This window comes from Ranitomeya variabilis, chromosome 6, assembly GCF_051348905.1.
Source record: "Ranitomeya variabilis isolate aRanVar5 chromosome 6, aRanVar5.hap1, whole genome shotgun sequence".
NCBI lineage: Eukaryota > Metazoa > Chordata > Amphibia > Anura > Dendrobatidae > Ranitomeya > Ranitomeya variabilis.
Window position 1 is genome coordinate 24,707,669 of NC_135237.1, and position 15,736 is coordinate 24,723,404.

The 15,736-nt window shown below is 40.5% G+C and overlaps 1 protein-coding gene across 3 annotated transcripts in view; it reads left to right on the forward strand.

Moving 5' to 3' along the window:
• The window catches only part of DGKB (diacylglycerol kinase beta), a 655,304-nt gene that overhangs the window by 290,442 nt on the left and 349,126 nt on the right, over positions 1 to 15,736 (forward strand). For all 3 annotated transcript variants that reach the window (XM_077268080.1, XM_077268081.1, XM_077268082.1), the window contains exon 14: positions 12,389 to 12,505. In XM_077268080.1, the coding sequence (XP_077124195.1) occupies positions 12,389 to 12,505 (117 nt within the window). The remainder of the gene's footprint in view (positions 1 to 12,388; positions 12,506 to 15,736) is intronic.

Here is a 15,736-nt window from a genome sequence, read left to right on the forward strand (position 1 = left end):
AGATAGGGAGCAGTATTATAGTAGTTATATTCTTGTACATAGGGGCAGTATTATAGTAGTTATATTCTTGTACATAGGAGCAGTATTATAGTAGCTATATTCTTGTACATAGGGGCAGTATTATAGTAGTTATATTCTTGTACATAGGGGCAGTATTATAGTAGTTATATTCTTGTACATAGGGGCAGTATTATAGTAGTTATATTCTTGTATATAGAGGCAGTATTATAGTAGTTATATTCTTGTACATAGGGAGCAGTATTATAGTAGTTATATTCTTGTACATAGGAGCAGTATTATAGTAGTTATATTATTGTATATATGATCAGTATTATAGTAGTTATATTCTTGTACATAGAGAGCAGTATTATAGTAGTTATATTCTTACACATAGGGGGCAGTATTATAGTAGTTATTTTCTTGTACATAGGGGCAGTATTATAGTAGTTATATTCTTGTACATAGGGGCAGTATTATAGTAGTTATATTCTTGTACATAGGGGCAGTATTATAGTAGTTATATTCTTGTACATAGGGGCAGTATTATAGTAGTTATATTCTTGTACATAGGGGCAGTATTATAGTAGTTATATTCTTGTACATAGGAGCAGTATTATAGTAATTATATTCTTGTACATAGAAGCAGTATTATAGTAGTTATATTCTTGTACATAGGGGCAGTATTATAGTAGTTATATTATTGTACGTAGGAGCAGTATTATAGTAGTTATATTCTTGTACATAGGAGCAGTATTATAGTAGTTATATTCTTGTACATAGGAGCAGTATTATAGTAGTTATATTCTTGTACATAGGAGCAGTATTATAGTAATTATATTCTTGTACATAGAAGCAGTATTATAGTAGTTATATTCTTGTACATAGGGGCAGTATTATAGTAGTTATATTATTGTACGTAGGAGCAGTATTATAGTAGTTATATTCTTGTACATAGGGGCAGTATTATAGTAGTTATATTCTTGTACATAGGAGCAGTATTATAGTAGTTATATTCTTGTACATAGGGGGCAGTATTATAGTAGTTATATTCTTGTACATAGGAGCAGTATTATAGTAGTTATATTCTTGTATATAGGAGCAGTATTATAGTAGTTATATTCTTGTACATAGGAGCAGTATTTATAGTAGTTATATTCTTGTACATAGGAGCAGTATTTATAGTAGTTATATTCTTGTACATAGGGGCAGTATTATAGTAGTTATATTCTTGTACATAGGGGCAGTATTATAGTAGTTATATTCTTGTACATAGGAGCAGTATTATAGTAGTTATATTCTTGTACATAGGGGCAGTATTACAGTGAAGTACATAAAACTTCTAAAGTTGATTCACAAATCAATGTTTTTCATAAATGTGCTGTCATTGTACCTAAAGCACGTTAATTCATTATTGAATATTGGTTTTTACATGTCAATCACACGGACCAGAAATTGACAAAATTCTGATCTGGTGTAACCTGTAATCCATCTGGGTTCTCATCTCACAGGTTCGATTCCTGCGGGTTCTGCCATCTGTAATGCTCGAGGAAGCAGTGGCCGAGCGTTGTCTCCGTGTCTCTGTACAGTACAGAGTAGGGCCCCTGGCCGGCCGTGTGTTGTTACCTCTTGTAATTTCAGCTGCAGACAGCAGGATATTTCATGCCAGGACCTGACAAAGTAGAGATGAATGAGAGAGACTGGAGTAGGACGATGTCCATCCGGTAGCAGTAATGGCACATAAGAATACATCTTCTGCACAATTCAGAGGTAGACGCGGGATGGTCACACGTGGCAGCAGGTTACTATCCGGGCCTCCATCTTCACTTCTTGTCGGGCCGCATGGGTTAGGGTGTGTCGCTGCTGCTGCTCATAACTATTCTCTACTTCCAATGTATTTGTACCTCCCGCATCTAGTCGCGCCTCTGCATCTTTGTACCTGTTAACCCTTGCAGCACCTCCTTAGGAGATAATATCTGCCATCCTGGCCCGCCTCCACTATGACCCTCAGGTCGGGGGACACTCTTCTTGTAGTAGTCGTCTCACTTGCCTGTGTCACCACTTCTGCCTCCTGATACTTGGTACCTTCAGAACTTGATACCTGAGTGTGATCCCCTCACTTCTCCGCACACAATACCCATAGTAGGTGCTGTTCTGCCAACCAACCTCATTCTTTCTCCTTTCAGTAATTCCACCAACTCGCCAACAAACAGGAGCTATGTCCCTATACCCTCTCAACCCCTCCCAGCATGGGCTCACCTAACATTTAACTCTGCATGCAAGCTAAAGAAGTGCTGCAGGCCACAGAGTAGATAAAACAACATACACAGGTCAATGCATTATATTAAGGGGCGGAGAGGGAGGTGCCAATGGCTTTTGCAGCCGTACGTCACCAAGCACAATGCCGAGCGTCGGATGGAGTGGTGTAAAGCTGCCATCACTGGATTCTGGAGGAGACGTGTTCTGTGCAGTGACGGATCGCACTTCTCTGATGGAGGAGTCTGATGGAGGAGTCTGGGTTTGGTGATTGCAGGAGAACATTACCCTCTGACTGCACAGATGGTGGAGGAGGATAATGCTCTGGGAATGTTATCAGGGGGCGGCCTCGGACCCTCAGCTCCAGTGATGGGGAATCTTTATTTTCAGCACAAGATGTGGACAATTGTAGCTTCAGGTTTGTGGAACCATTTGGGGAAGAGCCTTATCTGTCACCCATGACTGTGCCCAGTGCACAGGGTCCATACAGACATGGGGGGAGAACATAAGCCTGGACCTCAGCCCCATCCTATAAGGAGATTGTGAGCCCGATCTCCCCCCAATATCAGGGTCTGACCCCACAAATGATCTTCTGGATAAAGGGACAAAAATCCTCACAGATGCCTTCAAAATCTTGTAGGGATCCTTCCCGGAAGAACGAGAGCCGTTATATCTGCAGAGGATGACTCCATATTAGTCTCTATGGATGTAGGATTAGAGGTTAGAAAAGCTCCAGGATGGGAATCGGGAGGGGGCACATACTTTTCTCCCTATAGTGTCTTTCAGTTTGTCAATTTCCAGTAATCATCGTGCAGTTTTTCTCTTGACCAGCAGAGGGAGCTATGTTCCTATTTTTCAGCTCTCACATCCTGGTAAAGTTCTTGCCGTTCACATATAAAATGTTCTTATGACTTTAGATTGAGCCAAAAAAGTCGGTGATTTAATGTATTTGAACAATAAAGCGTCAACATATTCTATGAAGTCATTACTTTCATCAGTAATTAATTGAAGATTTACATCGAATAATTACTAATGTTTAATTAGTGTTACCAAACTCACAGGCAGCTAATTAGATTTTATGCTCCATTTGTAATCACTTAAAACTTTTCCATTATATAATAATTTTTCCTAATAGTCACATGGTTTACAGGTATCACTGTTTCATCGGGGTTTGGAGGAAATCAAAGTGTTGTCTCTAGAACTTCCAGCAATCAGTAGATTCTGCACAGTTCTATAAATAATTGTGCTATTTAGGGGCAGGGCCTAGCATTGCTAAGCAGGGGTTGGGCCTAGTGATGCTAAGCAGGTGTGGGGCCTAGTGGCACTAAGCATTGGTGGGGCCTAGTGGCGCTAAGCAGGGGTGGGGCCTAGTAGCACTAAGCATCGGTGGGGCCTAGTGGCACTAAGCAGGGGTGGGGCCTAGTGGCACTAAGCATCGGTGGGGCCTAGTGGCACTAAGCAGGGGTGGGGCCTAGTGGCACTAAGCATCGGTGGGGCCTAGTGGCGCTAAGCAGGGGTGGGGTCTAGTGGCACTAAGCATCGGTGGGGTCTAGTGGTGCTAAGCAGGGGTGGGGCATAGTGGCACTAAGCAGGAGTGGGGCCTAGTGGCGCTAAGCAGGGGTGGGGCCTAGTGGCACTAAGCATCGGAGGGGCCTAGTGGCGCTAAGCAGGGGTGTGGGCTAGTGGCACTAAGCATGGGTGGGGCCTAGTGGCACTAAGCAGGAGTGAGGCCTAGTGGCGCTAAGCAGGAGTGGGGCCTAGTGGCGCTAAGCAGGGTGGGGCATAGTGGTGCTAAGCAGGGGTGGAGCCTAGTGGGGGCTACACAGGGGTGTGTCCTAGTGGCGCTAAGCAGGGGTGAGGTCTAGTGGTGCTAAGCAGGGGTGGGGCCTAGTGGCGCTAAGCAGGAGAGGGGCCTAGTGGCGCTAAGCAGGGTGGGGCGTAGTGGTGCTAAGCAGGGGTGGAGCCTAGTGGGGGCTACACAGGGGTGTGGCCTAGTGGTGCTAAGCAGGGGTGGGGCTAGGTATAGGGCCACTTCTCATCCATCAATGCAATATAGGAACAATTCATTCTGATCTGCTGAGGAGAGCTGTCACAGTTTATACTGTAGATGAATGTGGATCTGTGACACAGGATCCTCGGACAGTAAAATCTAAGTATCTATGTGGAAAATACATGTTCTAAAGTAACTCTGTAACTGCTACACCCACAGTGCCCCTGCAATATTCCCATTCATAATACCCCAGTGTTAGTAGCACCATTAACAGTGTCCCTGTCGTAAAATAAAACAATCACGGCATCACACCACCTCTAAAACAACACTATCCACCATGCTCATAACAGCCCCATTTGCAGTGCCAATTTACTACTGCCATTCACAATGCACCTATCATGGCGTCATTGTCATATATTGATGCCACTTACGATGATGAGGACAAGGCAGCTGATACCACTCTGTCATTCTGCTGGAATTATAAGAGCAGACTGGTTGCTTTATAAGGAGACTAGTGCTTGAAATAATTATCTTTGTTTGTTTACCATGTTACTTCCATGGAAATAGTTACAGTCTTCATTGTTTTGGATCAAAGGGCTTTACAGGCAAGGACATTGCTGCTTGTAAGATTGCTCCTAAATCGACCATTTATTGGATCATCAGGAACTTCAAAGAGAGAGGTTCAATTGCTGAGAAGAAGGTTTCGAGGTGCCCAAGAAACGGTTATCAGGTGCCAGGACAATCTCTTAAGGAATCTTCTATGGGATTGGATCAACTCCAGCGCAGAGTTTGCATTGGAATGGCAGCAGGCAGGAATAAGCGTATCTGCCCACAGTGTGGTATTTATTGGTTTATTAGAGAATATTATTTGAGTGGCACCTATTTTGTGGGCACTATATGATGGTAATTTATTGGCTCTTTAGTGAGTATTGTATAATATATGTTCACAATATGGTGGCATTATATTGGCTTGTTAGTGTATTATTCAGTAGAACATATGTGTGCACTATATGGTGTTAAATTAGCTAATCAGAGAATATTACTCCTGTAGTACACATTATGAGGGGCACTATGTAGTGGCATTTTATTGGCTTCATAAAGAGTATTAGTTTCGTAATACATATAATTAGTATTATTGGAGTAGTATTTATTATGTGTGCACGATATAGGGGAATTATATTGCTTAAAATGGTATTTTACATTAGTATTCATATTATTTCTTCTCTGTATGGGGTATTGTATTGGCTCATTTTGGAGGTTTGAGTATTGCATACTGTTTTGGCACTGTATTGTGGCATTATATCATTATCAGCTACTTTGAGTATTATTGGAATTGTACATATCATGTGAGTATTGTATGGGGGTATTATTTTGGCTTATTATGGTATTTTACATTAGTATTGCACATTATTTCAGCACTCTATGGGGTATTATATCAGTTACTTTGCATATTATTGGAGTAGTACATATGTGAGCACCGTATGGGGGTATTATATCAGCTTATGGTATTTTACATTAGTATTGCATATTATGTGAGCACTATATGGGGTATTATATCAGTTACTTTGTGTATTATTGGAGTAGTACATATTATATGAGCACTATATGTATTATATCGGCTTATGGTATTTTGCATTAGTATTGCATTTTACATGAGCACTACATGGGGGTATTATATTGGCTTATGGTGTTTTGCATTAGTATTGTATATTATGTGAGCACTATATGGGGGTATTATATTGGCTTATTTGGGTGATTTGAGTATTGTATGCTCTTTGGGCTCTGTTTGGTGATGTTTTTCACCAACGTGGGTTGAGCTGAAGAGGAAAACTGTCAAAACTTGGGGGTCTCTAATTTCTTTTTTGCCCATTGCCCCGTTTTCCTGGGTCCCACAATACACAGACCGCAGCGCAGATCGAGCGGAGCGCCCCCTATAATCACTGCCGCATCAATTTTTACGCACATTTGGGAGAATTCATGGCACTCCTGCCGGCTACAGAGGCAGCTATCACATTTCTTAATAAATGTCATCTTTATTGCCATCTCCCTGATTCCTGTAACATTTTAATTAATTCATACTGATTGAATAAATGTACATTTAGACTAGTTTCTTAATGAGGGCACGTTTAGTATAAAGGTTCTACATCATCCTGATATCCTGCGGGTAATTATATCCTAATTATATGGTGAGAAGAAAGAGTCTATAACTCAGGGCAGCCATTGTTCATTGGACCCAATTAACAATTACACGCGGATAATAAAAAGTTCATGACGAGGTTGTCCGTCAGTCAATTTAAAAACCTTTATAGCAATCGAACCTCGGTACAAGACGGAGATCTAACCTGGTTAAGATCTTCTGGATTTACTGTCAAGTGGCTCGTGGAATAAATTATCGCACGGTAACGCTGGTGAAATGAGCCAGCTGACTCCGCACTTAGACCTCGTTATCGCAACGGAGGAGATCGCCGTCATATCAGCCCAGTTACTTTATCGGATTTAGTGGATATGGAGGAGATGTCTATCGAGTGACAAACGTGGGTTGCCAGAGACAGGTGAACCCTAAGCGAGCACTTAAAAAGTAATGATGCCCCTTACAAATTGCCAAAACGAAAACCCACAAAAAAAAAGTTTATACTCACCCAAGTCGGCAATCAAGTCCTCTTTTCCTGTGTACACAGAGTGGTGGCTCAATGCAATGGCGCCATTGCACCGTCTTCACCAGGATGCTGTCACCTTCTAAGCCGTTGGGTTCTGCTCTTCCACAAGGTTCAACTGTACCAGCGTCGTATTACAATTCATAGTGACGCTCACTTGGAGATCCAAGGTGCCCTGTTGTGAATTCCGTTCTTGGGCTCCCTCCTGTGGTTGTGAATGGTACTTTTGTGAGTTCTGCCCTTGGGCTCCCTCTGGTGGTTTTGAGTGGAACTGCTGTTCCTTGAGTTTAGCTTTAGCAGCTGCTTTCGCTGATCGTCTCTCCTGGCTTTGCTATTTAACCTGGCTCTGGTCTTCAGTTCATGCCAGCTGTCAATGTTTCTGGTTTGGGATTCAGATCTCTCCTTGGATTTCTCTGATGGCCTGTCCATTTCAGCAAAAGATAAGTTTTTGCTAGTTCTTTGTTGTCCATTTGCTTTGGACTTTATTGCTCAGCTCATGTTATGTTTCCTTTTGTCCAGCTTGTCATTATGATATATTCAGGCTAGCTGGAAGCTCTGGGGAAGCAGATTTGCCCTCCACACCGTGAGTCGGTGTGGAGATCATTTTTGTAAACTCTGTGTGGAGTTTTAGTTTTTAATACTGACCGCACAGTATCCTTTCCTATTCTGTCTATTTAGATTAGTATTGGCCTCCTTTGCTAAAATCTGTTTTCATTTCTGTGTATGTTATTTCCCTCTCCACTCACAGTCAATATTTGTGGGGGGCTATCTTTCCTTTTGGGAATTTCTCTGAGGCAAGATAGCTTTCTGTTTCCATCTTTAGGGGTAGTTAGTTCTCAGGCTGTGACGAGGTGTCTAGGGAGAGACAGGAACACTCCACGGCTATTTCTAGTGTTGGTGTTAGGATTAGGAACTGCGGTCAGTAAAGATACCACCTCCTCAGAGCTTGTCCCATGTTGCTCTTTAACCACCAGGTCATATCAGTGTTGCTCCTTAACCACCAGGTCATAACAGTGCCCGTCCAGAAGTCCGAGACGTATGCTGTGCCCTTGATCTTAGGTGCTGTTGATGCGCAGAGCATTCCGAATGAAAAGAAAGTATTGTTTTTTTCTTTGAAATTTTGCACCACACTAAAAAAAAAACATTCAGGAGCATCAGGGAGATCCGCTAACTCTTCTAGGAGTCTGGAAAGTTTTCTCCTTTTCCGGGAACCTCCTGGACAATCCTAGATCGTTGGATCTGTGGTTTCACAATTGGGGCATATAGTGGAAACAAATTGGTGATGATGACAGTCCCAGATTTGGCAAGAGTAATGCGAGACCAGTGGCCTCTTCAGCTACAGGTGGGCACTTCATACCTGTTCTTAACTTCTGAATGCAAGCCAATCTCAATAGTTGGGCACCTAAGCACTGTGAACTAAGAAATGTTCTCACAAGGTCTGTGTCCCCTCCATATATCTAATCTGGAGGCTCGATCATGCTATTTTCAACCTGCAGCTCCTGGGCCCTAATGCAAAATTCAGCGCCCCAATCGGCAATTTGCTATTTACAAAATCAGTGTGACCATTTGTGGCACATGCATTTTGGGGACCCGAAAGGCACCTGAGCATTGAACTGTAATGGAGAGCTGAGTTGAATGAGCTAGGTCCATTCTCTTTTTGTGAAGCAAGGGGACAGAAAGGCAAAGAAAAATAAGTTGTGATGAACAAATCTTCGGAAATTCAAATTCAAAAATTTGCTTCAATTTGGCAAGGACATTCTACCAGCATCAAATTTTCCATAAAAATAATATTCACTTCTTTACTCACATGTTCCGCTACTCACTGTTAGGTCCTCCACTAAGTACTATTTTGTTTTTCCTCCGATACGTGACTTTCTTTTTGCACCTCCTCACTCTGAAATTTGGCTTCCACTTCACACCGTGCGCCATTCGAAACCTAGTCCGCACCTCGGGCAGTATACTTTGTGACTTCATGCCTACTCACTGCCGAAGCTCCAATGCAGAGAGAAAAGGATCAAACAGGACATCGTGTGTTGGCCACCATTTTTCTGAATTTGCATGATGCAAATTTCAAAAACTTTGGATTGATGAAGATCTGAATTTTTGGGAAAATATTACTGTTTTCAAACAAATTTTCCTACCTCTCAAACTAAGGCTAAAAGTAAAAAATGGCAACTGTACAACCGAATAGTCTTAGCGAGTCCAAATAAAATGTTGGTGCATAGGTTTTTCTATATGCTCCTATATTTTATGTACACCTATGCAGACCTCCCCTAAAGAGAAAATTGGTGAGAATTGACAGGCTATCTTTAGCCATCCCCATTACTCATAGTCTCCTGAATTTCCATCCTAGGTTGGGTCTTGGATTCACGCTATAGACTCAGTCAATGAATTTTTATATTATGACGCCCATTCAGAAAAAAAAAAAAAAAACTCCAGAAACTCAAATTGATGTGACCCTTATGGAATTGATGTGCTTAAAATATACAAATCTGACTTTAATAGTGCGATGAACAGCTGTTTTTTGATGCTGCATCACATTTTTTCCTAATTAGCCCCCCAGACACCCGGTTTTCAAACACTTTGATAAACAGAGCCCTTTAGGGTCTATTTAATCGCAAGAGCAATTAATATACATAAATATATAGGTAAGTAGATCAGTTATAAAAAATACGAAGACGCATTCAGACACAAGGTAAAAATTTGAGAAAAGTGTTAATTTTTTTTTAATAACGGAGGAGAATTTTGGAAGTTTCTTTTCAACTAAGACGTCTGTCATTAAGATGATGATAATGTAAAAATACCACTGGGAGGTCTTGACTTCTCTTAGGTTCATTGTTCACATTTGTGAACTAGGGTTTGGCATGTGCACTGGAAAAGCAGAGATGGATAGTAAAAAAATACCAATGTGGTAAATCGATACTATTTCACACCCTTCTGTCTGAGGAAATCCTCCCAACATATCGAGTACGTCCAACAGAAGGTGGCACTGAAATGTGAATGCAGCTTTATGGTTTTTAGATTGATCAATGACCAGTTCTTTTTGTCGTTAACTCCATCCATCTTGTCCTCCAATTTCTTTTCCTTTGAGTTTGATTGTCTCATCCCAAATAAAAAAAATATCATATTATTCTACCATGATGAGGTTATCAGATCCTTTTATTGACCACTAGACTGTGGCCCGATTCTAATGCATCGGGTATTCTAGAATATGCATGTCCCCATAGTATATGGACAATGATGATTCCAGAATTCGCGGCAGACTGTGCCCGTCGTTGATTGGTCGAGGCAACCTTTATGACATCATCGTCGCCATGGCAACCATTATGACATCTACGTCGATACTGTGCCCGTCGCTGATTGGTCGAGGCGAATTCGCGGCTGACTGTGCCCGTCGCTGATTGGTCGAGGCAACCTTTATGACATCATCGTCGCCATGCTGTGCCCGTCGCTGATTGGTCGAGGCCGCCAGAGACGCGGGATTTCCAGGACAGACAGACAGACAGACAGACATAAAAACCCTTAGACAATTATATATATAGATGTTGTATAACGAGGCATTTTGGAAGGAGCACTACATGGATAAGAAGATAATGGTCTTATCTAACTTTGGTCATCCAAAAACCATGTCAAAGGAGTTCTCTCCATGGGTTGGACTATGACAGCAATGAAGAGGTTGCCAGAACCTCCCGGCATACAATGTACCTCCAACAGATGGTGCCAATGAAATGTGATTTGTTCTCTAGGGTCTTTAGATTTCTCAATGACAAGTTCTTTGTAAACTTGTCTCCATCCATCTCATTCATCATTGTCTTCTTCTTCTCTCTTCCCCCATGAGTTGGGTCATCTCAGAATAAATTTACCACAACAGAATTGTTCCACATTGGTTGGGCTTTGACAGCCGTGATGGCGTTGTCAGAATATTTTATTGATCACATTCTAGAATGGGGCCTGATCCTTTTGGAGGGAGCACTAAATGGATAGCGGAATCAAAATGACCCTGAGGATAGTGGAAAAAAAAGGGATCAACGCCGCACACGATCTAAGTGCAGTAGAAGCTAGGTTTAAATTGCACGCTTATATAATTGCACTCACCTAGTCAAAGGCAAAAATGAAGCAAAGGGGATCCAACAGGAATCCAAGGGGAATGGTCTGCAGCTCGGCTGACTGGGCACACGGAAAAGGCCCTCAGACATCCGTGGTAAAACAGTAGATTGCAAGGAAAATCCCAGTATGCAGCTCTCCCGTATAGAGATTATTGGAATTGTATTGTGTTTTTATGATACCTGAAGAAGGATATTTACTGTATCCGAAACACGTTGTATCTCCTCCTATCAAGCAATAAAAAAGAAAATATTCAAAATATCATCTTTGGATAATCTCTATACGGGAGCGCCAGCTGCATTCTGGGATTTTCCTTGCTAATTAAATGGATAACAAAACAATGGTCTTGTCTAGCTTTTGTTATCCTTGAACAAATCGAACAGGTTCACCAATCGCGAGTTGTGAAAGTTAAGGAAAGCATAGGCATACAGTAAAAAAAATTACACCAAGAGGTATGTCAAAGTTATTGGGTATACAATAATGTAGGTAATGGCAAATCGTCCTAAAATATAGAGTACCTCCAAAAGTTGGTGCCAGTGAATTATTCTCTAGGGTCTTTAGATCTTGTAATGAAAATGCCTCCAGGTGTCTCCATCTGTCTTCTTCTTGATTGTCCTTTTCTACGTCTCCCTTCTCCCATGTGTTGGGTCATCTCAGAATAAATCTCCAGCCCCCCCCCCCCCCCCAAAAAAAAAATTCCATGTTGGTTGGGATATGACAGCCCTAACGGGTTTGTTAGGACCTTTTATAATCCTCGCACCTTTTCGAGGGAGCACCAGATTGAAGTACGGTCTTGTCCAACTTTGGACATCCAAGAACATGTCGAAGTGCTTTTCAACTTTGAACAATCCCTATTTGTTACAAAGCTCCCTTGACATTATGTTGAACACAGTGTGTCTCCCTGCTGAGACCCCAGAGATCAGCTTTAAGTGTTGCGTTTGCACTGCGACCCCACCTCAGGAGAAATATGGTATTTCACAAAGCCAGGACAAGACAGGTCCTCCTGAGCGAGATTTACTCTTGAATTCTAGAAATCTGTTAGCCTGTATTGTTCCTCCCTATTTCTCCAATTGCATTGTAGAATGTTCCATTGTATGGCATTCCTTGGAAGTATTCAATAAAAGTATGGCTTCTGCTGGAAACAATGGTGCCTTACAGAGACACCATTCTCCAACAGTTGCAGGTACTTTGCATGGCTATGAGTTGCGTATGAGATCTGAAAATCACCTGTTCTATATCTGTAAATCCTGACTTGGGATCGGGAGGTCTTGTTTTATGGTCCAAAATTATTTTTATAAGATATAATATTTAAAAATACTTTGTGCTAGAAATTGTGCAAACTAGTTACATTGAATGATCTCTAGGTGAACGTTCCCTCTTCTTACAGGAGAGACAGTCAACGCTGAAAAGAGAGAAGAACTGTTCCCAGCAAGGACACAAATCTGGTGAAAGAGTAAAAATGCAAAGAGCAAACTCGGTAACGGTGGACGGACAAGGACTACAGGTTTGGATGCAAATTGTTATGTATATAATTATATCGATCAGAGCTACATATAAATCTGTGCAGAACAACTCCCAATAACATATGTATAATCAGATAAATGGAGTCAAAAGAACTGTTTATAAATAAAAGGGTATAATGTTTATTAAATATACATCTTGTAACAATACCACAATCTGAATAAATCAGTACAAAAATTACATGTAGTTACAAAAAAGGGTCACTCTCTATGTGCAAAGGATCCAGGTAAAGTATCCCAACATCCACACTATTATAAGGTTCAAGTTCACAAAGCCGTATATACTAATATGCAAGGTAGCCACCATTAATTCTGCTAACATTATAAAGCATAAAAATAATTGCAGGATTGAACCTCACCCATAATGATCGTAGTGTGGATGTGTTTATGATTAATAAGAATTTTAGGTAGAGATGAACAAGTCGTCTGAAATTTGTTCTATTCCATCGGTAAATTCGATATGGAGCGAGTATACTATCTTACTTGTTCTTAGTTTGCCTCTGCCATTGCTGCTGCTCCTTGGTCCTCTACACAACTGTTTACTTCTTCTGGTGCTGTAGCCCACATGGTCACGTAGGTGGAAATGTACATCTTTGACTTCAATAATGTCCATTGCCTCCCAACTTCCCTGCAAGAGGTCAACCAATAGCCTCAATGCAGGAAGAGCCATAGACCCGCCCCAGAGGGGCCGGCTGGATATGTAATGAGTGAAAGAGGCGTGAAATTTTGAGAAAATTTCTAATGAGTTTGATTTGTTACAGATCAATACGCTTATCTTTAATAAGGACTGAATAGAATATTTTCCACTCCGACGTAATGAGGAAATAACGACGTAAATTAAATACTCATAGAAAATCAGAGGGAGAGTTGAGTTCAGGTTGAAGGCTGACATATTGGATATAATAACAAATTATTGAGACATTATGATAAAAACCCACTGCTCGGCCTCAAGTGTGAGCTTCTAATTATGAGGCAATAAAATCTGATGACTTGGCGATGTCTCCCTGGTCATTATTTGGCAATGGCACGCTAAGTACAGGGAGTTCAGAGATTTATTGCAATTAATGCCTCTTCAAAATTTTATAGCCGCTTTAAAATCTGATCTCTACTTCTCTAGTATCATTCATTGTCTTCTAATTAGTGCCGCGCTGCACGGCTTTCTCATTCTGCAGTAATATAGGGGCTGCCGTCCATATGTTCCATTAGGTCATAACCAAGGAGCAAAGAGTGGCTTTCACTTTGGTGGCCAAGACATTTCTTTTTCTTTTTTTTTGCATTTATTTATTTCTTTTATTTTCCTTATCATCATCGATATTTTTAAAAAAAGAATATATGTATATAGATAGATAGATACATAATATAGATAGATAATATAGATAATAGATAGATAATATAGATAGATATTATAGATAGATAATAAATAAATAGATAGATAATAGATAGATAGATAGATAGATAGATAGATAGATAGATAGATAGATAATAGATAATAGATAGATATAGAGATATAGATATATACTTATTGTAGACTTCTGTTCTTTCAGGAATTCCACAAATTATGGTCAAAGTTCACAAGTTTCAATAAAAATAAATACCAGTACTTTATCGAAGTCCCTCATGCTGATCATATGGACCCAGACTAACAAAGAGTCAAACACTTTACGTTAATGTCCAATATAGACAGGTGGTATTAAATCATTATATAATATAATAAAACATGTAATCTATGATATTGGTTTTTTTCATATTTAATATTTTAAAAAAATAATTTGCATTAGTTTTTTTTTATAAAAGCATTGCAAAAAAGTTAAATAAAAAAAAGTACATTAGGAGAAATGGATGAATCTATTTTATATTGAAGCATTTAGTGAGTGTGTGTAAAGGTCATTGTGAAGAGAAGAGGAGGAGGTGAGCTGTGACATCACCTATTGTGAATGGTGGATCCTGTGTTATCTACTGTATATAGAGGTGTTATCTATAGAGGTGTTATCAGTCATTGTACAGGAGGAGGAGGTGAGCTGTGACATCACCTATTGTGAATGGTGGATCCTGTGTTATCTACTGTATATAGAGGTGTTATCAGTCATTGTACAGGAGGAGGAGGTGAGCTGTGACATCACCTATTGTGAATGGTGGATCCTGTGTTATCTGCTGTATATAGAGGTGTTATCAGTCATTGTACAGGAGGAGGAGGTGAGCTGTGACATCACCTATTGTGAATGGTGGATCCTGTGTTATCTACTGTATATAGAGGTGTTATCAGTCATTGTACAGGAGGAGGAGGTGAGCTGTGACATCACCTATTGTGAATGGTGGATCCGGTGTTATCTACTGTATATAGAGGTGTTATCAGTCATTGTAAAGGAGGAGGTGAGCTGTGACATCACCTATTGTGAATAGTGGATCCTGTGTTATCTCCTGTATATAGAGGTGAGAGAAGCCCAATCACCCTACCTATAGATCACCAGACAGTAACCAAAGCAAGGAGTTATATTAAATTTACTTTTATTGTACATACACAGCAACAACAATATTATATTTAACAATTTACACCAATAAAACTCATATAAAATCAATGAATCTGTACGTGTCTCAGGACAGTATATGATATCACGGCTACCCCACTATTGCATACTCGGTCCCTACCAGGAACACACTATATTGATCTCATTGCTCCTTTCTTAAGAAATTGTAAAAAAATAAAAAAATCCAAAGTGCAAGAGTGCTAAACAATTTCCATATATCATCAAATAGATAAAGAACTGTGCAATGTGCTAAGGCCACAGATACTCAAATACTCAAATATAAAGTGCAACAGTGCTAATGAGCTATATGTGTCTCCAACCAGCATAAAAAAGTGCAATGTGCTCAGACTGCATTTAGCAGCCAGCTTCCGTGCTTAGAAAACACCACTGTGCAAAAACGCTGGAAAGGACCATAAATATCATATATACTGGTATATACCTTGGGGTCAGCCGGCCGTGTCCTGAGATAACGCACCCCGACGCGCGTTTCGGATTATTTCCTTCGTCAGGGGTGTTTATGAGTTTTATTGGTGTAAATTGTTAAATATAATATTGTTGTTGCTGTGTATGTACAATAAAAGTAAATTTTAATATAACTCCTTGCTTTGGTTACTGTCTGGTGATCTATAGGTAGGGTGATTGGGCTTCTCTTTCCACTAGGTGGCGGCTGTCACCAATTTACACAGAGTA